At 35.3% G+C, this 26,737-nt stretch overlaps 1 protein-coding gene across 2 annotated transcripts in view; it reads right to left on the reverse strand.

The window, feature by feature from the left end:
• Positions 1 to 5,039: 5,039 nt before the first annotated feature.
• DNAL1 (dynein axonemal light chain 1) overlaps positions 5,040 to 26,737 on the reverse strand; it is a 28,571-nt gene continuing 6,873 nt past the window's right edge. The window contains exons 1-6 of one of the 2 annotated variants that reach the window (XM_054567302.1): positions 26,464 to 26,510; positions 26,301 to 26,356; positions 19,460 to 19,515; positions 12,093 to 12,219; positions 10,815 to 10,955; positions 5,040 to 6,291 (exon numbers count right to left, since the gene is read on the reverse strand). In XM_054567302.1, the coding sequence (XP_054423277.1) occupies positions 6,251 to 6,291; positions 10,815 to 10,955; positions 12,093 to 12,219; positions 19,460 to 19,515; positions 26,301 to 26,356; positions 26,464 to 26,507 (465 nt within the window). In that variant the 5' untranslated portion in view covers positions 26,508 to 26,510 and the 3' untranslated portion in view covers positions 5,040 to 6,250. Of the gene's footprint in view, positions 6,292 to 10,814; positions 10,956 to 12,092; positions 12,220 to 19,459; positions 19,516 to 26,300; positions 26,357 to 26,463; positions 26,511 to 26,737 lie in introns of those variants that run through there. The other variant, XM_054567301.1, reaches the window with a different exon arrangement.

Below are 26,737 nucleotides of genomic sequence, written 5' to 3' on the forward strand. Positions count from 1 at the left end.
AGGCTTGTACACAGGTGTTAAGTGCAAGCGCTCATCATGGCATCATCATCACTTGTGAAAAATGTGAATTTGTGACACTTCTCGTCGAGGTACATAAGTGTGAAATTGCATGTTCAGATGTTTAGTTCAGAGCCTGACTAACACATGAAGTGTCCAGTCAATGTATGAACTGTTATTAATAATAACGTGAATGGTTTTTGTGTTTACTGTAAATTGTTCCTGATTTATATTAATCGAAAGAAATGTGAATTAGATATTCTTAGTGATTCAGCTTTAGTGCTGATTTCTTATTTGTCAACTAAACATCTGGGTCAGTTTAATTGAAAAGTATTCTGAGACTACAAAATAGAGTGTTAGAAAAGTTCTACAATTACAGAGCTGTGTAAATTAGAATTTCTCACTGTACAAGATAGAGATGTAAGTCACATGGGGAGGTTAATATGAACCAGTTAAGTATCCATTCCCCCATTTCAAATCTTTGTCATTGACTAATAGTTGTCTTTATTCATGCTGATTCTAAGTGTTCTAAATTCGAAGTTATCAAATATATGTAAATGAATACAAACATTTTAAAGTCTCATTTTTCTGACATGTATAAAAATTTTCAGTGTAATTAAAATCTATATCTTTTCTCAAACTTCATCATATCACAAAACAATCAAGCCTCAATTATTTTCTTTAAGCTTTATATCATTCTAAGTTTAAATTGCAGTGCTTTTAATGTATTCAATTTTTGCATGTTTTCTACAAGGCAAATGTTAAGAGCTTAAATAGGTATAATAAATAGTTAATATATAGTTAAAATATAACTTACTGTAAAATTCTAGGATTCCTGCATTGGGGTTTAGGAAGTTATCTAGCAGTGTTTTTCCTCCCCTTTTAAGTTGCTTTCAGCTAAAACTGTCGTGCTGCAGGAATAATACTCATACCTGTGTAAAATCAGAGTTTTAACTTCACGGCATCCATTTTATATCAAAGGGTATTAAAAAAGGGAAATATGGCTTAAAAAGATGTTTATTTGGCTGCAGAGATTCAGTGACTGAAGATGTCCATCTTTTGAGATCCCAGTAAATCCAGAAGTGATTACATGAATAGTGTTCAGTGGGGGTTTTCCCCCACTAACAAGGCTTTAAAATTACAGCCAACCTATTGTGACAATCATAAGGTAAAAAAATTATTTATAAAGGCTAATACTGGTAATGAGTGCACAGATTTTTCTGTACACATCTCTCCACATATTTGACCCCCACAAACATGTCCTCATTTCCCCTCTCTCCACTCCCAGCTTCCCCATTTATTCCCACCCTACATGCCCCTCTACACACATACACACAAAACTGTGGAATATGTTACCCAAAGTCTGAATTTCTTTGGAATTGAGTATCGTGAAGTTCACGTATTTGCTCTATATTAGCTAAAACTGATGGCTACATAACCAAAAAAAGATGCAAATTGGGGTTTTTTTATAAAATAACACAATTTATTACTATTTTAAAACGTCTCACAAAATAACATTCAGAAACGCAACATTTCTAAATAATTTAACACATTAAGTTTAGTCTTAAAGTCATGCTACAAAATTCCTGCATATAAAAGATTATTACCAAAGTATTAATAGATGTTAAAATGTTCTTCAGAATGGAGTTGGTTCTAGAAGCCAAAGATTCTGGAATGATGCTCATGATCATGACTGACACCATGGGAGAAGTAGCTGGCAATATGTATATTCCTATCAGCTACTAACTCCCCAGTCTTTTGATGGGACTGATCCCTCTAGGCAATAGCACCTCAGAGGCAGGTACCCTGCTGATCAAAAAAGCAACTAACTTCCCACCCTCCTAACAGTCACAACTTAATTTAGCCAACATCTAAATTAATTTTTAAAATCTAGATGTGGGAAAGATAACTCAAAAAGTTTCTCAGTAGAAGAATTCTACTTGATAATCCTCCCAAGGATGGCCGTCAATGTGATAGACGTGGAAGGGGACACCAAGTAGGGAAATAAGGAAATTCTGACTCTGATTATGTCAACAACTATTGCTCCAGTGGGCTTCAAAGAAGCAAGACGGGTTTCATTCTCTAATGTCCACATGCAGGCAAGGTATTTACCCATCTGCCCTTTAGGAGTACTTTCAACCAACGTCCAGTTCATAAAGTGCAAATCTATTGAAAAATAGTTTATTCTCCCCCACCCCCTTGTTAAACTTGCTAGATCATAATTTGGTTGGCAGGTTCCTCTCTTAACCTTTTCATTATGGAAAATTAAGAATCCATTTATGACTTCTCCAAGTGTCAAGTGAAAATTTACATTAGGTCAGAAAAAAGTAAGACTCAGTGTTTCCTTTTAGTTTTCTTCCTTTGCAGCCACTGGTTTATAAAAAGGCAGGAATAGAGATATAGATACGGGATTTCTAAAGTTCAGTGATTTTTTTTTAATACCCTTACATTTTTTTATTGCACCTATTTTGTGGTTTTCCAAAAATAAAAAATAAAACAACCTCATGCTAGAGTGAAGATAAAGGAATATGGTCAAGTTAGCTGTGTCAGAAGTACCAACTTGTGCTACACTAAAGATTGTTTTATACTTAATTATTTACACACAGAGTAAGCAGCCCAAATAAAGAAAATGTGTGCCAAAGGAATTAAATTCTGGTAAAGAATAACTTTTCAGTTTAACAATTAGTTTTCTCCCTTTACCACTACTTATACTATAAAGTCTCTGTGACTAACAGACTTCAGTTAGAGAGAAACTAACTACTTGTGATCAACGCTTGGCACTTCTCCCCAATTTTTTTTAAGTTAATGATTAAATCCAACCTCCCTAGTGCTATACTTTCCCCATTTAGTCCTAAGAAAAACCCAGGTGGAAGATTCTGGGTCACAGAGATAACTACCTTCGACTCTACTTACACATTACCAATTCTGAAAATAATTCAACAGTTAAGGTTTATTTTTTATTCCTCCTTATCCTACTTCAAACAGGCAACAGAAGAAGCATCTATACAAGTCAAAATTTATCTTTCCTAACAGGAACCACATTTAAGTTGACATATACCACCTCTATTTGTGGAACAGATCCAGTAACCAGACATTCTTCTGATCACATCCAAAACTGGTGTCTCCACCAGCTAACTTTCATATGTGATTACCAAGTTTTATACAATATTTTCTGTATTTAGTGACTGCTACAATCTGCAAACTCCTATGCATTATTGGACAATGAATGAACATTTAAAAAATGACAATCCATTTTTAAAGTATACTTAAAAGTGTTAAACTTTAGAGACAAACCAAAATCTATCATAAACTTGGATTCTGTGGATAGTAAGAGAGAGGTAGGTTAATAATCATTGTCCTAAGATAAGCAAAATGCTAAGAAATTAAAGTTCAGATCCTGCTGAAAAAAAAAAAAAGTTGATCCTTCCAGCCCTGAGTTTCTAATGTGATGTGAGAATTAGTAAAATGAGCATTACAAAGGAGGGAAACACCAGTGACCCTTTCCTTCCATACATGATTATTAAATACATCACCTTCCCTCATAGAGCGACTAAAGTGGCATATGGCTACAGAGTGAAAATAAACGTACTCTGGACAAAAGGAATGTTGGTATAAAGCACTGGTTTTTAACTAGGGGTGAATTTGTTCCAACACCTCTTCCCCAGCGGACAGATGGCAATGTATGAATATATTTTTGGTTATCACAACTGGCAAGAAGCCTCAATGGGCATCTATTAAGTAGAAGCCAGAGATGCTGCTAAACATCCTATCACAAGCCTGACGGCCCCCACAACATTATCGAGCCCAAATGTTGATAATGCCAACGTTGACTCTGATTTAAAGGAAAAAACTATGAACAGAGAACACAAAGCCTTTCAAGGCCTGACTATGTAATACAGCCATAAGCTTAAGAGTGAGGGAATGTAGAAAAGTTAAATTAGTTGATAGACTAAAGTCAAATTTCCTGTGGAAATATTACAATAGTGAACTGATTAACAGAGCTCTACCATCATTACAAGAATACAATTTAAATGAATGATCCACTAAAGTGGCATAATGCTTTAAACCAGGAGCACAGAGAATCCATACAAGTAAGCTGAAGATCTAAGAAGCATAAATCAAAGGCATTTAATATAAGCTAAGTTTGCAACAGTAAAGGATTTGAGAGACTATTCTGAATTTCTTAATACACCCTATCTTCTATTTTCTAATGGCATGGATTCTGGGTTTCATTCCATGCAAAGGATGCACAGAAGTCATTCAAATATTTGTTGAGTAGAACGGAATATGAATTTTGGGTGAAATGGACACAGAAAAAAAGCACCTTACATTTCTTTGAGAACTACCAGTGATTAAAGATATTAAGAAACAAGGAGAAACAGAGAAAATTAGTTTCTATATTGCAGAATAAAACACACACACACACACACACACACTGTAAGCCATTTTACAAAAAATTCAATTTGAAGTCAGTCATCTATTCCCTATTATATTCACTTCCAGAGAAACTTTTAGAGAATATACCCATATATAGTGATATGGCTTTAGGCTTGCCTACTGGATTAAATTCATACTACAAGAAAACCATCTTCCCTCTTAGCTTATGTGCCTTAAAATCACTGAGGGGAATGCTCACTGCCTATGGTTCACAAAAGAACTACCTAAAGGCCTTGAATGTATAAGCCAGTCAGAGTAAAGATTACTTCCTATCACATTGTGAGGAAGAGCTAAAAGGTAGCTAAAAAAGTGTTGGGTTAACTTTTCCTTTTTAGAATTGATTGTCAAAGCAGTGGTCCCTTTTGATCAGTGTGACTATGAAATATGATAGCTGAAAACTTCTGAAACCCAGGACTACTTATGTACTCACTTTTTAAAAATGGATCTTCCCTCTTTGACTGATTTTACATAAGTAAATCGGAAAATGAAAATCAAGAGTCTCTCATCGAGGGACTTCAGGCACGATTTGGCAGAGGGCCTCTGACTTCCTTATTGCAATCAGTGATTTGGTCATGACCTCTATGGACTTCATCTGGTTACTGACTACCATATCTTGCATTTTCCAAAAAGAATTTTTTTCTTATATGATAAATTCTAAGCTCTGCATCCAACTATTGCTCTGCAGTTTTGAGTTTAATCAGCTACAATGCTTCACAGAGGAAGCAATCCTCAAAAATATTGCCATTTGCCTGGGATCCCATAATGAAATATCTTTTCCTTCTATAACCACTTACATAATTCATTTTAAGAGCTGTTTAACTTAGACATTTTCTAAAAATATATTTTGAAATACTAAATTTAATTTATTGAAGGATATCATATCCAGTCTTTAAGTTCTATACTCTTCTAACAGTCACTTCTCTCAATATAATGGTCAACAAACCAAAGTTATTAGGGTAAATTTTGATATATATGAATGGCCAAGACTTAGACTAGGAATTCAAATATAACTACTGCTTATATATATTTCCTTATATAACATACAAAGAACTATAAACCCAAAAGTGTGCCTAAGATCAGGTCCACATGAGTAACACAGCCACAGTGTTGGTCAAAAGAGTAATCATGACAGTCACTTTAACCACTGCCCTGCATTACAGAATGACTGGCTCCTACGCACGCACAGTGCCTCCAGTGGCCACACATGTACACACAACCTAAATTCCAGTTGACAATGTACACATTTTTTGAAAAACAAGTAAGTAAACATAACATGGGCTATAAGGCCTCCAAGATACTAATTTTTCTTCTTTTCACCACAGTTTTTTCACTATGACTTGGAGTCTTGCTTCTGTGGCTGCTGCTGAGTTTCTGAGAGGAACTTTTCCTGTCACCGTGCTGCCTTCTGAACCGAAGGCAGGACACATTTGTGCTTCTGAGTCATAAGGAGACGGACCTCCAGGAAAGACGGTCTACAGATTCAAAAGTTAAGTATATGTATTTAAATTCCTGACCTAAAAAAATTAAACGAAGAACCATATTTGTTTCTTTGTTGTTAAAAATGATTAGCCGCTCTACAAAGATTTCAGCAGATGGAGACTGAACAAAAAAAGACTAAAAATTTGTAGTTTTAAAAAAGAGAACCTCAAGGTATAAAGTTAGTGTTACCATTTGGGGGGAGAAATGCTAAATAGGTTAAGAAAAAATAGGAATCAGAGATTTGTTTTATCTTAAGAATGTTTGCCTCACAGAGAATCTTTAAAATAGACAATTATACAACATTTAAATAAGTTAACACAAAGCAGAAAATGTGGTGTTAGTTTTCTTCCTCTTCATCCTCTTTAATTACTGGGGTACCTAAAATGAAAAAGAAATTATTTCTGGTCACTCTCAACAGATTGTTAAAATTCTAAATAAAAATATTTTCCCATTAACCTCAGAAGCTCTGAGATGCTGTGAAGTATGTCATAATAAAAATAATTTCAGAAAATAATCTCTTTAATTTCAAATTATCCAACACGCCTCTCAGAATTCTCAAATGGATTAATATAAGTACTAATGAGTATTTGGCTCCCCAAATGCAGACTTGCAAATAAAAATGCCTGAAGGTGCCAGACAAAAAATAAAGCCCTATACATACTATACATTCTGCATGTTTAAATACAAAGAAATACTCTTCATTTTTTATAATAAAATATGCAACCCAGTATTGCCAGATATCTGAATTTCTGTGTTATTCCCCCAACCGTTAAATATTGGTAATGAATAGGCAGGGGGTGGGGGGTAGGGGGAGGAGAGCCAAAGCACAGAACACAAAACACAGCTGCGAGCTCCCGCTGGGCCAAGGGCCACGCAGCTCTGCGCTCCGCATTTGAAGCCTGCACACAGTCTTGCTTAGTCACCCTCCAATCCAGCTAAACTGATCACCTCACGTTTCCCAGGCTCATCTTGCACTCACTTCCCCAGGAATCTTGGTTAACAAAGGCCCTCCATTTTGCAGTGCCCTCCCCAACTATCCTACAATCTAAACCCTACCCTTAATTAGTAACTAACTCAAATGCTTCTTCCTCTGTGATCCTTCTTAAATGAACATTTATGTTCTTTATAGCAGTGAACAGAATTTTACCCCTCTATACTCCTCACAGCACTTATGAGTGGAAGAGGGAGTGGATGTTTCATTAAATTATACCAAACATACAAAGTATAACAACATACATGTAAAGTATATACAAAGTTCACAGAAAGTGCACAGATTGGCAAATGCACACAGAGAGAACACATCTGGTAACCCACATCCAGGTTAGAAAGAGAACATTATCAGAACCCCAAAACCTCCTCAGTCCCACTTCCAGTCATTATTCCACAAAAAGTGTATTCCACCCTAATGTCTAACACCATAGGTTATTTTGCATGTTTTTGAAATTGATATGATTGGAATGATACAGCATGCACTTTGTGTCTGGCTTCTTTTGCTCAACATTGTTTGTATGATTCATCTATATTGTATGAAGTTGTAGTTCATTCATTCTCATTGTTGTTTAATATTCCATTGCATGAATATGCCATAATTTATTTGTCTATTCTACTGTTGATGGGCATTTGGGTTATTTACAATTCATAGCTATTGAAATAGTGCTATTACGAACATTCTCATACATGACTTTCGGTAAACATGCATGCCCTTTTCTTTGGGGTATACAGCTAGGGGAAAAACTGCTTTGTCATCAGGGACATGTATGTAGAGCTTTTGTAGATAATGCCAGTTTTCCAAAATGGTTATACCAAATTATATACCATCCAGCAGGGTGTGAGGGTTCTAGTTGTTCCACATCCCACTAACATTTGGTATTGTCTATCTTTTTTCATTTTAACTTGTTAAGATTCCTCCATTTTGGTTATAAGTAACAGAAGAGTAGCAAAAAGAGGCAAGTTGGCCGCTGTGGCCATCTCTGTTCTGGTCTATCACACTGGTTTAGTATAGACCAAGGGGGTTACTTTAGGGGCTCTTCAGATTAGTCTGAGGGCAATACTTGATCCAAAAGGCTATGATATAGCTTCGTCTATTCAGGGTCTATATGAGGGGCCCTGTTATATTCTTAAGGAAGGGGCTCACCTCCTGTATATAATCCTGAAGGAAGTGGAGACAAATGATTTCAAATGGTTTCTAGAATCCAACAAAAGATAAATATAAAAAGGCTAAAAACAAGACTCTAATGTCTCTACCCTCTCTTTTTTTCAATTGTTTTTAAATTGTGAAATATTCATTCATACAAACACAATATAAATAATTTAAAGAGTAACAAAACCAATGACTGTATACCGACCATCCAATTTAGGAACTAGAACATTACCAGTAGCTTAGAAAACCTGCTGGTCTCTTCCTGACTATTCCCGTACCTCCCACATGAGGTAATATACTGTCTTTGTCACTTTATCCCTACATATGTATCCAGAGAGGGTTAAAAAAGAGAACATTCTGCATCATTCCATTTATATACTATTCTAAAAAATACAAACTAATCTATAAGGACAAAAAGCAGGCCAGTGACCGCCTTGAGGGGGATGGCGGTGATGAGCAGAAGGAGGGGTTACGAAGAAGCACATGGAAATGTTGGGGGGGCGATGTTCATTTACTTCTCCTCCAGCTTTATTGCGATATGATGGACATAATGACACTGTATAAGTTAAAGGTGTAAACATGTTGATTTGATATATGTATATATTATAAAATAATTACCACAATAACATTAGTTGATACATCCATTACCTCACGTAGTTATCTTATTTTTTAGTCCTTTCTCTTTTTTTCTTTTAAGCTTGATCCCTCCACCCTCTCACTGTGTAGTTACCTTTTTGTGTATGTGTGAGAACTTTTAAGATCTACTCTCTTTGTACCTTTCAAGTAAGTATACAATAGAGTATTGTTAATAATAGTCACCATTATATGTAGCTTCATTATCTTAATTGTGGTGATGGTTTCAGTGGTATACATGTATGTCAAAACATATCAAATTATATACTTTAAGCATGTATAGTTACTTGGATATCAATTATACATAAATCAAGCTGTTAAAAGTTTTTGGTGTAGGAAAAGAGCTACTTAAGTGCCGTTTAGCCTTAGCCAGCTAGTTGGTTAGAGCATCGTCCCAATACGCCAAGGTTGTGGGTCTGATCCCTGGTCAGGGCACATACAAGAATCAACCAGTGAATGCATAAATAAGTGAAACAACAAACGTTTCTCTCAAATCAATCAATAATATTTTTTTAAAGAGCCTTTTGTGTCAATAATGCTCAACTGGAGGACAGATAAACACATCTCTTTTTTTTTCTTTTTTAGTCCTTATCCAAGGACATGCTTAATTGATTTTAGAGAGGGGGAAGGGAGAAAGAAATAGAGGAATAGAAATATCGATGTGAGAGAAAAACACCGCTTCATTGCTGTTCATAGGTGCCCCAACCAGGGACCAAACCTGCAACCCAGGCATGTGCCCTGACTGGGAATTGAACCCGGGACCTTTTGTCTTGCGGGATGATGCCCTTCCAAATGAGCCACACGGGCCAGGGCCCGATGGGCACATCTCTTCTAGGGAGGTATGTAAGAATCACCTGTAAAGCTTTTTCAAATTATATAGCTCTCCTCCACTCTCTCCCCAGGGATTCTGAAATATCCTCCACAGGAATGCAGCACCACTTAGGAACAACTGCCATGGTAAGCTGAGGTGGATACAAGGGTTGAGTACTGAACTTTAGGTAGAGGTAGTGAGGGAGAGATGAAGAGACAGAGAACAGGAAGGATAAAACAGCACGGTAGCAGGGGTGATGAGGAGGGGACCAAAGGATTCAGGAACAAGGAAGCCTCAACCATAGACAACTAGGTCCTTTGGTTTTGGATTATGAATATCAGTATGAGTATGGTGATAAAGACGATAAGGAAAATAAGCATTTGGTACATGACGATGATGATGACATAGCTGGATAACTTATTTGTTTTTTCTACATATCCCCTACCCCACCCCTCACCCCCCATTCAATTAGGTAGGCTTGTCGGCTCTGTGCCTCATTGCTTCAGGGGCAATATGGAAAGCAGAAACAGACTGTCAGACTTACTGGCCTTTGTCTTTGAAAATCCTAAGAAGATAACTGAGAACAGAATTTGTTGAAAGATGCAGAATAGTGTGGAAAATAAAGAGGGGAATAATGATTCTCCTCAGACTAGAAAGATATTTCCCTGGGCTTGCAGATAAAAGGGAAGCATGTGGGTTCTGGAACAGTTGGAATCCCGACCTGGTTTCCTAGTAGCACCACTGGGAATTGGTAAGATCCAGCGAGATCTGTGACTATTATCATTTCCAGTTTTTAGATTACAAAAGACAAGGTTTGGTGAAATTAATTAACTATCATAATGACAAAAATAATAATAAGTGGTAGAATTGGGACTTAAACTCAATCAGTCAAGCATATCTACTAACAGTGGCACCTATCCTAGATACTAAGAAACTAAAATGAGTGTGTGTGTGGCGGGGCGGGGGTAGGGGGGCAGTTAGAGAACACTACCATTTTGATCCATTTGTGAAAAAACAACTACTTACCATTCGTGTCTAATTATTCTGCAAAATAATGCCTGTGACTTGAGAATAAGCCTGACTTTCTCATAAGCTTTTGGTCTAGAGATGATCTTATACCAGTCTAAATATCCTTAAAGTTTTCCGTCTCACTTGAGCCCAAATCTGGACCATAAAATTTCCTGTGGACAGAAATGGCCTTGGAGATTAGAGACGACCTATCGTTTTCTTCAGTTTTGCTCCTTTTTCATGATTCCAAGTCACAAATTCAACTCTTATACCCAGAAAAGATTTCCAGGCTGGTGTAGAGTCACTCACCATCCAACTTTTTCAGTTTGGGCACTCTCTTGGTTGCCTCTTCAATCCAGTTCCCCTCCGCAGAATGTTTTTCTTCCAAGGGATTGCCTACAAACACCAGGTCTTCCAGGCATGGCAGTTCTGCCAGCTTCACAAATTCAGCTACAGGTATAAAGAATACATTCCACATTAAAATAGCAGGTTTTTGTCCTGACCAGTGTGGCTCAGTTGGTTGGGTGTTGTACTTCAGAGCAAAAGGTTGCAGGTTTGATTCCTGGTCAGGGCACATGCCTGGGTTGCAGGTTCAGTCCCTGGTCAAGTTGCATATGAGAGGCAACTGATCGATGTTTTTCTCTCACATCTATGTTTCTCTCCCTTTCTTTCTCCCTCCTTTCCCCTCTCTCTAAAAATTAATAAATAAATAAAATCATTTTTTTAATGGCAGATTTTACTGTTTGATTCTGGGGGCTGAATTCCAATATTACTGTTTGTGACTATTCAGAACAATTTGTTGTTTAAGGTTTTGAAGGAAATAAGGGAAGTTAGACCACCACATAGAGTAATTCTCTGAAAATATTACAGAAAGGGAGGGAAAAAGAAGACATACCTCTTCTACCTTTATGCTACCTTTATCCTTAGATAGGACAAGAGGAGGAAATGAGATTTACAATAAAAAAGAACAAATCATTCACCAGTGACAGGTCTTCCCTATGCTATACTGCATCCGCATGGGCTAAGCTAAACTGTTTGCCTCTACCCATTCCCTCCCTCATTTTGAATTCTTAAAGCAACTCATTGGAGCCTCTATACTGTAGAATTTATCACGCAGTTTTACAATTATTAGCTTATAAACTAACCTTCCCCACTAACCTCTGAATTCATTGAGGGCAAGGATAATGTCCTACTCAACTATGTACCTCAAGAGCCTGGTATATAATTATTGGCACATAATAAGGCTTTAGTAAATGCTGAGTGAATAATATACAATGAAAAAACAAAGCAATATACATAAGTCTTCCACATAAGCATTATTAAATTTAGACTGATTTCTTCCAGGCTTTAGACAATTAATTTAACTTCTTTCATGATTAATAGGGCCAGGATCTATTCAATAAAAATCATTCTGCATAAATACTTAAACAAATTTCAAGCATTTAGCTGAAATATAGGGACTCCTACAGCTATGAGTACTCCCTTCTGTGCTTAGAAATAAATGTCCTCATTTTGCATCTTGTTCCCTACTGGGCTGTTTTCTATAAACAGGCAGTAGAGGTTAGCAAAGAGCCAACCTCAGCTTACCCCAGTCTTTCACCAGGTTATTGGACATGTAGAGAATCTTCAATTTCTTCATTACATGGATCCCTTTCAACTTCTCAATAAAATTGTAGGAGATCCACAGTTCTTCTAATGTGTCCCCTACTGCTTCCTGAAAAAGAAAGGAACTTGATATACATGCTTATTTTTAAGTTTTTTTTCTTCTTTATAAACATAAAGACAACGGTCTTCAGAGAGAACTGAGACCCACCTGTCTCCTGGTAAGAGAGCTGAAAGGTGTGTGGGAGTATTTTGTCATTAAGAAAACCAAGTAGAACATTATCTTCCTTTCTTCAAACTCATTTGAACTAAGAATAGGTGCTGAAATCAGCAAGAGGGAAAACAGCACTATTTTATCACTTCTCTTGAACAGTATAGTTTTCAAATCCCTTCCCTATATATTTTATTATTTTATCCTTATAATATTTAAGATAGGCAAAGAAGGTTATTTGATTTCTCTCAGAAAACTGAAGGGCTTTTTCTAAGATTACAGTGCTACTAAATAGTAGAGCTGAGTCTAAATATTTATTATGGGAACTTTCAAACATAAAAAAAGTTGAAAGAATTTTAAAGTAAATTGCCATATATCTACTACCCAGATTTTACTATTAACATTTTACTATACCTTTCCTATCAAATATCTGTCCATCTTCCATCCAGCTAGCTATCCATTAATTCATCTTATTTTTTAAATGTATCCAATTCAATGTAAAACCCAGTCTTTCCATTATAGTAAAAATATTATACCATACTGACTCTTAAATGATAGCTATAATCGATGGTGGCAAAAGGACTTCCTGCTTTTATAGACATAAGACAAAATGTAGTGATTCTTTAAAAAAATTTTTTTTTTAAATATACTAGGCAGGATCAATTAGATATTCAATCCTCTCTTAACCCAAAAAGATTTACCTTCGACCACATGGTAATGTCTCGAGTGTGGAGCCCACACCTAGTCCTAGTAAGCAACTATCCCTTCAAAAACTACAGAAAGAATAAATATACCCTGGATAAAGATCCTCAATGTATGCATTTTCCATATGGGTGAAACCAAGGGATGGAGCTGAGAAAGAAGTTGCCTGAGTTACTTTTGTGTGTCATCCCAACTCCCACAATTCATCTTAGTTTCAGCTTTCTAAGTAGAAGAAATAACAGTTTTAGAGTAAAAGAAACTTTTAAATCAGTCCATCCTGGCACTCATCTAGAACCCTGTGATTTAACCAAACCCCCTCAGCTAGTATTCTGATATCTTCTCCACCAAAATGACCTAATTATTATATGTCTTTCAGAAGAGGGGAACCAGCTGTCATATAATTTAAACTTTATTGCATGGATTTTCATTGCACTGCAACCACTTCCATGTCTCCAATTTAGAAAGCGTGAGGTAGCAGGGAAAATACTGATTAAATACTGACATGAAAATTTAGGTTCAGTTCTGGGTTCTGCCACTTATTTGGTGTTGTTTTCCCATGTGCAGATGAGGACTCTTGGTCAATTTTCATAGAGCCAATTGAGCAGTTCTCCAAGTAGCCAATTTGCTGCATTTACTCTTTTACTGATTTATCAAAAAACTGTTTAATTACTTACAAATTATAGTTATTATATTTAGATAGGATAGAAATTCTTTTAAATAGGGTAACTTTGAAGGTTGTAATGCTTTGTTCACTCATTTGAAGAGTTTGTTTCAGTTTATTTTTCAGCCATTTAGATCTTTTGTCAACAAAATTTCAGTGCATTTGGTGACTTTACTTGAGAATATGATTTTGTGGAACAAAAATTTCTTATGCATATTGACTTACAAATGTACCAATTTTGAATGTCCAGGGTGTAGTTCTGTCTTTCAGTATATTTTCAATCAATTCCACTGTCTTTTGTATTTCCCTAAAGATAAGGATTTGCTAGCCAGCTCAATTAGATTACTAGTTTTATGTGTTTCAATAGTTTGAGAAGTGATTAGTACCTAAAATATGAAACTGACATTCTACAAAGATGGACTGACAAATTCAACAGCTGGATGAAACAGCAGCCTTAACATTAACACTAAATAAAACCTTAAAGAAAATTTCAAAAGGTGTTGAAACCATTCCAAGCAACACAATTTTCTATGTATTTATAAGGAGGTAATAAAGACAATATTTTTTTTTAAGACGATTTTGGTGAAGCAACCTGGTGAACATCAATCAGTAAAACCTGGCTAAGTTTGTGTGAATCAACTCAGTGAAACCTGTCATTCAATAAACTGGCCCTTTGGAGGACTGGACATTGAGTGAATAGGCATTTAACAAATTGGTTTGCTTTCTGCAAGTGAACAAATAATTTCTCCTTAGTTTCTTACTCTATAAAATGAGGAGGTTGGTATAATGAGAGACCACCTCATACTCACTACAATGGCTGCTATCAAACAGACAGAAAATAAGATGTTCTGACAAGGATATGGAGAAATTGGAACCCTTGTGCACTATTGGTGGGAATTTAAAATGGTGCAGGGGCTATGGAACAGTTTTGCAGTTCCTCCAAAAATTGGAAATATGATTCAGCAATCCCACTTCTGGGTATTTAACCTAAAGAATTGAAAAAAAAGAGTTTCAAAGAGATATTTATGACCATGTTCACAGCAGCATTATTTTCAATAGCCAAAAGATGCAAACAACCCAAGTGCCATCAGTGGATAAAGGAATAAACAAAATATGGTATATACACACAACAGAATATTATTCATCCTTAAAAAGGGAAGAGACTCGGATCAAACTTGTATATTGATACTAGAGAAAACTGTACAGCTATTTTAAAAGAATGCGCTATTCAACAAGATAAACTAATGAACAAAATAAACCACAGGCATGGAGACATGGAGCAGACCGAAAGTGACCAGAGGGAATCAGGGAAGGAGGACAATGGTGGAAAGAGGGGAAGGGACTAGACAAAGAACATGTATGAAGGACCCATGGACATGGACAACGGAGTGGGAATTGACTGTGGGAGCGGGGCAGGGGGTAGGGGGAGATGGGTCGGGGAGGCAAAGGGGGAAAAACAGACAACTGTAGTAGAATAAACATGATTTAAAATAAAATAAAATTTAATTTAAATACATTTTAAAAAGAAAATTAAAAAATACAAGAATGCATTAAATATGCATGTTTTGGCATAAAAGAATATTCCTCATACACAGGGGTGGGCACAAGTAGGTTTACAGTTGTGAGTATGTGAAACAGTTTATTCTTGTATTATTATTTATTTATTAAATATTGTATTATTTATTATTATCAACCTATTTTTGCCTACCCTTGTATTGAGTGAAAAATAAGAAAAAACGTATGACCTTGTATATCATAGTACAAACATATGTAACATACACACACATGCATATACATATATACAGGCATCTATTTGTATTTGCACAGAAAAATATTAAAGTATATTAAACAATATTATTTCTGTTACTCATGGAGTTGGGGAGGTAGGAAGAAAAAAGGCTTTCACAGTGTATTTCATATATTTATGAATTTATTTGTTTTTTGACAATTAACATACATAACCCTTAGAATTAAAACTTTAACCTAGTAATTTGTTTTTTTTAATCCTCATCCAAGGATATGCCCACTGATTGAGAGAAAGAGAAACATCGATGTGAGAGGGAAACATCGATTGGCTGCCTCCCTTAGGCACCCCAACAGGGGATTGAACAAACAACCCAGGCATGTGCCCTGACCAGGAATTGAATTTGCAGCTTTTGGTGTACGGAATGACGTTCTAAACAACTGAGGCATCCAGTTAGGGCTAACCTAACAGTTTTTATAATTAATATAATGTATTGAGTCACTCAATAAATCTTTATAGAATGCCTACTACATGTATCAAGCACTAATGTAGATGCTGAAGAACAAAACTGACCTGCTCATTAGGATTTGTGTACGTGACAGAGAGGGTGGGCAAGCAAGCGGGAGAAGAGCAAACCAATAAAAATTTCAGATAGAAAGTTGAAATAGATATAGACTTAGACGTAGACATAGATATAGAGAGAGAGTTGTTGCCTAGGGAACTACATTAGATATAGGGTAGTTGGGTCACTTTTGAGCAGGTGACATCTGAGGTCAAGTAAGGAGCCAGTAATGTGGAAGTCCAGAGTAACAAAGATTTCTAGGCTAGGAAAAAGCAAGTGCAAATGTCCTGGGCAGGGCGGGGGGTGGTGGCAGGATGGACTTGGCATGTTCTAGGAAGAGCAAGGCAGCCAGTGGCTGGAGATGACCAGCTAGGAAGAAGAGTAGTTATGAAATGAGATCCAAAAGGAAGGCAGAAGCCAGATCATCTATACAAATGGGTTTATAATGGACCTTAACAGTTGGTTTTCCAGTAGTTTTACATAGACCCCTTTCATTCAATTTGATGGTTCACAGGTTAGAGTGGTCATGTTTAACTTACTGAGGCAGCTGTTTAAATCATGCCACAAGACTGCTGCATCTAGATGAATAAATCAGTTAGTATGTGAACCTATTTGAAGCCCAGCATTTGTATTCCTAAGCTGATTTATTTTTCTTTATCCTATGCATAGGTAGTAAAGCTTTTGGATTGATAAAATGTTGTTTTTGCTGTATGTATGCATGTATGTATACACACATAGACACACATCCTGGAAAGAAAAACAACGGTTGGGTGTTATTGATAGTATATAGAAAGTGAAGAGATCTAAGCAAGTGATGGTTCAGCTACATAATATCTCCATACATGTCTTTAATCTTATATTTATAATTTCTTTGCAGTTTCTAGGTATATATTACATTTCATGGGAGAAATTATATACTATAGCAATACTTGACAATCTGGTATTCTGAAAATACCCGAAGGAATATTAAGCTTCTCTATCAAATTGATCCTAAAAACTCTGGGATACATTTATTTGCAAATTCTTCCTTTATATATAATTCAAAATCATATTTAGTTTGAAGAATAGTAAATTCTTATTTTTTGTACTATAATATTTTTTTATTATCAATAATGTCCCTATATTTGACATTTTTTACCATCTACACTCAGAGAATGTAGAGAAGAAAGCAAAATATTTTTAAATATATCAATCATTTAGAACACCAAAAACATTTTTTTATAGATCATTAAATATTTACTCATCATACCTAACTAGAAAGCAAACAATTCATTTAATGGTTATCGTTTTGGAGGGGAAAACTTCCTTTATTTTAGAATGTAATCTCTAAGAATTTCCAAGCATTTTGCCCTGGCCAGTATGGCTGGCTCAGTGGGTTGGAACATCATCCCGTAACCAAAAGGTTGTGGGGTCAGTTCCCGGTCAGGGCACATACCTAGGTTGTGGGTTCAATCCCCAGTCTGGGCACCTATGATCCCCATTCTGGGCACTTACAGGAGGCAACCAACCGATACTTCTGTCTCACATCAGCATTTCTCTCTCCCTTCCTCTTTCTCTAAAAAGCAGTGAAAAAATGTCCTCAGGAGAGGATTAAAAATAATTATATACAAAAAAAGAATTTCCGAGCATTTTATAAATTCATTAGTAAATCGTTATGTAAGTATACATGTAGAAGTAGGAGTATTATTCAGATCATTCAAGATAATTCCAAAATTACTTCTTGAACACTGACACCTACTTAGGCATAATAGTTCTTCCTGTAATGGGGGATGGTCATTTCAGCCTCTCTCACCTTGAGAGGTACTTGTTAGGAAGCACTGCAGTTTCAACCGCACTGGTTCTTATGAAGCACAGCTGGACTTACTTATCGGAAGGTGGGGAAGGAGGCCAGAGGCATAGAAAATTTCAGAATGTTTATGAATTATTCAATAATAAATACTTTTAAAAATTATTTTCTTTTGGTTACAGACACAAGAAAAAGAAATCAGCTTCATCTTTGCTGAAATTTCTTAGTATTACAATGTTGTTTCCTTTCAGCTTCTTTGCAAGAAAATTCAAATGGCCAGTAAATATATAAATAAAAATATATGGCCCTCTTCACTCCACTGTAAAAAACTTCAGAAAGTTTTAAATTTCCAAGGTTGGTAAGGGGAAATGGGAACCCTCATATATTACAGGTAGGAGTATAAAGTATTACAAACTTACCAAATGCTAATTAAATGAAATGTCATAAAGACCTTAAATTCATACCTTTTGACCCAGCAATTCCATTTCAAGGAATTTATTCAAGGAATTATTCATAGATGTGTACAATAATATAGCTAAAAGGGGATTCATAACACTATTGATTATAATAACTCCAAACTGGAAATAAATAAGGAATAATAAGTAACTGATTTATTTATTTATTGTAATTATTTATTGAGTAATTTATTGATTTTAGAGAGAGCCGGAAGGGAGGGGGAGAGAGTGAAACATCAATTTGTTGCTCCACTTATTGATGCATTCATTGGTTGATTCTTGTATGTGCCTTGACTGAGGATCAAACCTGCAAACATGGTGTATCAAGACAATGCTATAACCAGCTAAGCTACCTGGCCAGGGCAACAAGTAACTGAATTTAATAAATTATGGTACATCAATCAAATAGATTATTATACTGTCATAAAAAAGGGATATCACTGAAAATTATTTTAAAAACTTAAGTCACATCCTCTGATGAAAAACCTCCAATGGCTTTGCAAGCCATTTGGAAAAAAATCTAAAACTTTATCGTGACATAAAAGGCTCAGTATGACCTCCTGGTTCCTGGCTTACTCGCCAACATCATTGAGGACAATTCTTCCTTCTTTCAACTCTTTTGTTTTCAGCTTCAGTTTTAGGGCACTTGCACTTGCTGTCTCACCTCAGCCTGAATTTCTTATCCCTTGGTCAGCTCTATAATTTACATCCTCTCTTCCAGAGAGGACTTCCCATCACTCTGTGTTCTCCTATATACCTTGTTTTCTTCACTGTATTCATCACTACCTTATGTATTATACAATTATTTTCTAGTCTGTCTCCCTCCACTGTAATGTAAGTTCTATGGCAGCAAATATTTCATTTTATACTCATTCTGCTGTATCTTAAGTGCTTAGAACAGTACCTGGCTTAAAGTAGACCGGAAATATTATTGAATTAATTTGTTGAATGAATGAATGACATGGAAAAATAATCTTTACATATCAAGTAAAAAAAGAGATACAAAACAATAAGTATAGTATGATTTCATTCTCTACATACCCACTGAAGAACAGGAAAAAAAGTCAAGGAAGATGTCAATCAAAATGTTAGCAGTATTTAAATTGTCAGTGGCTTATAGGTACTTTTTATCATTGCTTTTCTACTTTGTAAAGTCTCTGCAATGGACAAGTATTATTTTTATACTAAGAAAAAAGTGTATGCTTTTTTAAAGTAATAAATAGCAACCTACCAGTCCATTTAAGTTCTTTATGTTGTTTCTTCCTAAAGACAATATCCTCAAGTTTTCTGTAGTGGAAAGAAAGCAATTTGTTGTTTATGAGAATCATATTACTTAATTATAAATCTAGAATAATAAGGTTTTAATAAATTTTATATAAATATTCTTATATAATGAGTAAGAAAGACTGTATTAATAAAAAGTGGTAATCAAGTAGGAAATATCATTGACCTGTCATCTAAGGTAAACACTGCAACTATAATTTCACATCATGCCAATATAAAATTTAAAAATCGTTACCTATTTGGAATGCATGGTCTTAAATTGCGGGCTAGTAAATATGAGAAGAATAAATAAGAGTAAAGAAGATAGGAACTTCAGACTTGAGAATATATATATATATATATATATATATATATATTTCAAATTTCTTATAGTATAAGGACTCAGACTAGAAAACAAATATATTTATGTATAGTATACCCCATTCCACAAAGGATTAGAAGTGAAATCAAATGAATTAAAATTTTAAAAATCTTTTGCCTCCAATCTTTCAAATGAGTAGATGGTGATTTGGTTTAAAAGATAATTATTTGTATTTATTACAATGATGTTTCTATTTGTATATAATATAGGCTATTTCTGGAAGAGAAAAAAGAAAGAAGAAACAGCGGTTACTTTGGGGGAGGAACTGAGAATATACGGTCAGAAGAAGACATTTTACATTGTAAACTTTTGAACTATTTGCATAAAACCATGAGCATGTATTATTTTTCAAAATTAAAAAAAGATTTCTAGTAAAACACAGGAAATCTCATTTCTGTTCTAAAAAACTACTGTGATTACTTATGCATAAGTTATACATTTGGTTTTCACAACTTAAACTTCTATAACTATACTGTACAATATGGTAGCTATTAGCTACATAGCTAGTTAACTTAATTAACATGAAATACAATTAAAATTCAGTTTCTCAGTCACACTAGCCTCACATCAAGAATTTTAATGGCCACATATGGTTAACGGCAACTGTTTTGGGACAGGGCAGACAGTTCTATTGAGTGGCACTGTTCTGTAATATGCATAAATTACCAATTAACTGAGCTCCAATTCTAACTCTCGAGAGAAGCAACCACACCTCTTTGAATCTCAGTTTCATGTGAAAAATGAGGTGATATAATATCTAGTTTATAAGGACGTACGGATTGAGACAGTTGTCTAAAACATTCAGCCTAATGCTTTATCCATGGTAACTATACAATAAATGGGGGGGTGTGTATCAGGCATATATAGTTATATAAATGTTGCTTTTAATTTATTTAATAAATTATTTTAAATTCTCTTATGAGAAACATTTAACTTTTTTTAAAAAACATTTTATTTATTTATTTTTAAGGAGAGGGGAAGGGAAGGGGAAAGAGAGGGAGAAAAACATCTATTTGAAAGAGAAACATTGGTAAGTTGCTTCTTGTATGTGCCCTGACCAGGGATCAAACCTGCAACCTAGGCATGTGTCCTGACCAGGAATCAAACCTACAACATTTTACTGTGTGGGATGATGCCCAACCAACTGTGCCACAGAAGTCAGGGCATATTTAACTTTCAGAACAAGGAATTTTAAGAGTGATCTAATTCATGCAAAATGATTTAACTATTGAAACAGGACTCTGTGTTATAGGCAGAATCGGGTCCCTCCAAAATGCATATGTTGAAGTTCTAACCCCTAGTCCCTCAAAATGTGAATCTATTTGGAAACAGGACCTTAAAGGGGGTAATTAGGTAGACTGAGATCATTTTAGGTGAAATCCAATATGACTGGTACCCTTATAAAAGGAGATAGGACACAGACAGAAAGACAGGAAAGACCATGTGAAGATAAAGGAAAAGATGGCCATCCACAAGCCAGGGAGAAGAGGCCTCAGAAGAAATCAATCCTGCTGACATTGATCTGAGACTTCCAGCCTCCACAACTGAGAAAATAAATTCCTGTTATGGGATTGGTTATGGCAGCTCTAGTAAACTAATAAATCCATACAATTATAAAATGTGTGAAAATTAAATATTGAAGAAAATCACACAATTATTTTTCATAGTTTCTTCATATGGAAATATTACCATTCCATTTTTTTTCCTATTTCATGCAGGATAAAATGCTTATTCAAAAAGTTATTCAATACATAATTATTGAGCATCTACTATATGCCAGGAACAGCACTAAGCACTTGCAATATAATAGTGAATAATACAGATAAAAATCCTACTGTCATAGAACATTCAACAGCTAGTAAACAAAATAAGTACATTAGATAGTGACAAGCATGAAAGAGAAAAGAAAAAGCAGATAAAAGGAATGAAATGTCAGGGGGTTAGGGGCAGCTGACATTTTAGATAGATGGTAACTTCTAAGTAAAGACTCAAAGGAAGTGAGGCAGCTAGCCATGAGGACAGATGGAGGAAGGGCATTAACAGGCAAACAGAACTTCAAGTGTAAAGGCTATGAGACAGGACCACATTAAAAATGTTCACAAAACACAAGAAACTAGCTGGAACAATGAGAGGAGACTAATAGAGATGAAATTAGAAAGATAATAGGCCTTTTATAGAGGAAGTATGAAGAGTCAAGAAATTACCAAAGAGTTTGGCCTAAGCAGCTGGAAGAATGGACTTGTCACTAAGATAGACACATAAGTTGGTTTAGCTGGGGCTGCTGAAGGGTATTAGGACTTTTGCACACGTGAAGTATGAGATGTCTACTAGACATTTAAGGGAAATATCAGGCAACTAGATGTGTGAATCTGGAGATCAGAGGAGACACCTGGGCTAGAGATATAAATTTGGGAGCCGTCAGCATACGGATAGATGGGAAAGCCATGATTTGGAATGATAATCAATCTAGGGAGTAGGTGAGGACAGAAAAGAGAAGAGATCCAAAAATTGAATCCTGGGGTACCCCAACATTTAAAAGTTAGGGACATGAGACTGGGAAGAAGTAGCCAGAAAGGTAGGAGGAAATCTGGAGGGTATAGTGTCCAAGAAGCCAAATACTGAAATTGCTTCAAAGAGGAAAGAAATCATCCATGCAAAGTATGGATAATTTAACAAAGTATGGATCCATTTAGCAAAGTATACTAAAGGTCATCTAAGATGAGGACTGATAAATGACCTCAGAAATTGGAGATAACAAATATATGCCACCTTTCAAGATAGTATCTAACTTAACATATAAAAACTCCTTTTTAAAAAAGTGCACATGAAACTGGTATGAAAAGTCTAAAAAGATCTTATTTATTGCTGTATAGGGAAATAAATGATAATATCAAAGTTAATAGATTAAGTGTTCTACATAACATAATTATATATTTTTCCATAGTAGAGCACCACTAGAAGGAAAACACATTTTCTTTTAAGAATTTTATTTTTTAATTAATTAATTAATTATTTTGTTAGAGAGTGGACAGAGAGAAAGAAACATCAATTTGTTGTTCCACTTATTTATGCATTCATTGGTTGCTTCTTGTATGTGCTTTGACCTGGGATCGAACCCACAACCTTGGTGTATCAGGGTGACACTAACCAAATAAGCAACCTGGCCAAAGCAGAAAGGACTTTTTCTTTATCCAGGTCCTGATGAAAATGAGAAAAAGTGTCTTAAAGTTATATGTTTATTTTTTTAGTAAATAAAGGAGTAAAGTATTTTACCAAAAACACAAGGCAACAAAATTTATGTTCTAATCTTTAACATGAGATTAATATTCACACTGTACAGCTTTTCAGTTACAGTTTTGAACATAGTGATGTCATACAGTTTTCCCGGCACAGTTTTGGTACAATAAATAGAAATTGCCATATGGTTATTCTGCCTTATAAAGCTCCTGTTAAACAGTAGTACCTATGTATTTCAGATCCTCTCACCATAGCCTAAAGGTAAGACTACAGTGCTCATAAGGGAAAGAGGTGGGAGGCAAGCCAGGGTCATATATTCAATCCTTCATATGGATCAGTTGGCTTCTTTTTGCCTCCTAATCACAGGTAAAGTGTTTTCGCTGACCACAGACTGCAGAAGTATCATTCGTTACAAGCAGAACTAAAATGAGATGAAGCAAGTATAACAAACACATGGTACAAATGCCTACACTCTCTCATTCCATGTCTATGGCAGACATCAATAACTGATTAAAGTACTCTTATCCACTGAATTTTGGGAACGCTTTTAATACAATTTTCCTTAGAGTCATTATCAACTGAATAGAGTTAGAATACTAGTTAAAATGCATTGCCAATCCTATATAGGTTATCCATTTTCACTATAATCATAGTCATGTTTTTATGAAAAAAGTACATCATCTGTATTGATAAATGTTATCAATTTTGTCTCATTTAAGAAAGTTATTTCAATTACAAAGAAAAGAATGAAATGAAACATCTCACATTTTCTAATGAGTCGCTGAAAAATTAGAATAGATTGAGTCACCTTATATACAGTTTTAACAGAAAACATTTCCTCTCCACCATTATATAAGGTATTAAGGAAGATGAAGATTTGGCATAGGAGATAAATAGATTAATTAAACATAATGCTTGCCCCCAAGGAGTTCATTATCTAAAGAGACAGAACATAGTCCTCGCCTACTTTAAAAATGGGCATTTATATGTACCAGGCACTATTCTAAGTATTTTATATACACTAACTCATTTATTATTAACAATAGTTATGAAGTAGGTAATTATTATTATAGTTCAAGATAGGTCTGTTTAAATGTTTGCAAAGAAGGAGTAATTATGATGGTGGAGATTAGAGAAGTCTTTAGAGGGAGAAATGACATTTACACTTGGCATTCTTAATATTAATTTTGGTTTTTTTTGTAGGGTTTTCCTGTTAGAGGAGGGGGCTGTTCTCAATGAAAAGCGCTGCATTAACAAGTGCAGAGTCATAAAAAAGAATGATGTGTTTTGGTGTGAATAGTGTGGTATAAGCTTTTAGATGACTTTGAATGCAACATTAAGGCAAGTGGTCTTTACTAGGCAAAGGAGAGCCATTAAGGTCTTTGATCTGGAGAAATGGTAATGAGAATAATATTTTTAGAAAGAAAACTGATATCAGTGCTGAAGGTCAAATGAAGAGCAGAAAGAGAAAAGGAGATCAATTAGGAGGCTATTACAAAAGTCTTAAGGCAGTGTTTTTCAAATTGTGTGTGAAATCAACTTAGTGGGTTGTGACAAACATCTAAAACAATAAAAAAGAATTTTAAAAATTTATACTGGAGCCTATGCTATAAAGGTAAATGTTTAACCAACTTGATTCCAATTCATATGTGTATGTGTATATTTGATCTGTGTATTCATATGAATACATATATGTACTGAATCATAAATTCAAATGTATTTACTGTGGAAAGCAGTCAAAACCATTTGCTAGCCCTGGCTGGTGTGGCTCAATGGGCTGGGTGTCGTCTTGTGAACCAAAATGTTGCTGGTTCAATTCACAGTCAGGGCACATGCCTAGGTTATAGCCATCCCTGATTGGGGGCATAGGAAAGGTAACCGATCTATGTTTCTCTCACACATCGATGTTTCTCTGCCTTTCTTTCTCCCTCCCTTCCCCTCTCTCTAAAAATAAATAAAATCTTTTTAAACATTTGGGAAAAAATACAATAAAAATATTTAAGTAAAAAAAAGTTTCTTAAGTACCATTTAAGGGGGATGATTAGAGTTTAAATTAAAGCTCTAGCTCCTAGAATTTATAAAAAAGGAACATATTGTCCTAGCTGGAGTGGTTCAGTTGGTCAGAGCACTGTCCCCGACACCAAAAGGTTGATAGTTCAATTCCCGTTCAGGGCACACATCTAGGTTGCGGATTCAATCCCGTATGGCAGGCAACCAATCAGTGTTTCTCTCTCTTCTCTCTCTCTCCCCCACCACTTTCTAAATGTAAAAAACATATATTTTTTTAAAGCAACATATTATTTGAGAGCTCTTTCAAAGAGTAGAGTTAACAGGACTTGTGATGAACTTGGATGTGGGGCTTGAGGGAAGTAAAGGGGGGATATGGTAGGAGAAATGATGGCTCACCAAAAGACATGTACCTCCTAATCCCTGGACCCTGTGAGTGTTGCCTTATATGGGGAATAAGTACTTCACAGATGTGAATAAGTTAGGGATCTTAAGATAGGGAGAGTATCCTCAAGTATCCAGGTGTTCCATAAATGCAATCACATGTATCCTCAAAAAGGAAAGACTTGACATAGACACAAGAGGAGAAGGCAATATGACTACAGAGGCAGAAATTGGAGTGATGTGGTCACGAGCCAAGGAATGTGGCAGCCATTAGAATCTAGAAGAGGCAAGGAACAAATTCTCCCCTAAAGCCTCCAGAGGGAGTGTGGCTCTGTCAAAACCCTGATTTTGGTCAGTGAAACTGATTTCATACTTCTGACTTCCAGATCTGTGAGGGAACAAATTTCTGTTGTTTTAAGCCATCAAGTTTCAGTAACCGTCGGAAACTAGCACAGGAGTCGGAGGCCTTGGCCCCTGGGTAGGTGGCAACGTCGTTAACATTTGTTAGTGCACAGGAAAAACAAGGATGGTGAGAAATTTAATTTTAAATATAACCAGTATGAAACACAAGATAAATCTGATAAAATATATTTTAAAAATCTGATTTTTTATTTAAGATATCTCAATTCTAAGTCTATAAAAACTTTAAGTATCTTTAAAATGTTCAGGTCTCTCTCTGTCATCTGACAAGTACTGTGGTTAAAACAGGTGTGAGCCTCTGGGATTACGTAGTGTCTCTGGAATGTTTATTTCAATAACTAGAAAATCCAAGAACCATCTGTTATTGTGGATCACTTACTTAAGCCATTCAGGTTGGCAATCTTTTCAATGCAGTTTGTAGATAGTGAAAGCTTCCTTAAAAAGAACAAAGAAAAACTTGAATTAATATAAAAAACTTTTAAATGGTATATCAGAAATTATTTCTCCTGTGCCCATAAAAGATAACAATATTTAAGTCATACTTCCTTTTGACACCGAATCCTTTTATTCCCTTCAGACATGGCATGTATTCCTTCATTTTGAAATCTTCATAGTTTTTTCTGATTACAAAGGTTAATATATACTCATTAATGAGTAGAAAATTTTTTTAAAAACATTTTTGAGGGCAATTTGATGTCATCTACCAAATATTTTAATGCATATGTTCTTTGACCCAGTAATTCATTTTCTACGAATACATCCTACTGAAATACTAATGCAAATGCCAAAAGTTGTATAAACTACATTATTGACTGT

This window comes from Pteronotus mesoamericanus, unplaced genomic scaffold, assembly GCF_021234165.1.
Source record: "Pteronotus mesoamericanus isolate MK-2021 breed Mesoamerican mustached bat unplaced genomic scaffold, CSHL_Meso_final contig_182, whole genome shotgun sequence".
Lineage (NCBI taxonomy): Eukaryota > Metazoa > Chordata > Mammalia > Chiroptera > Mormoopidae > Pteronotus > Pteronotus mesoamericanus.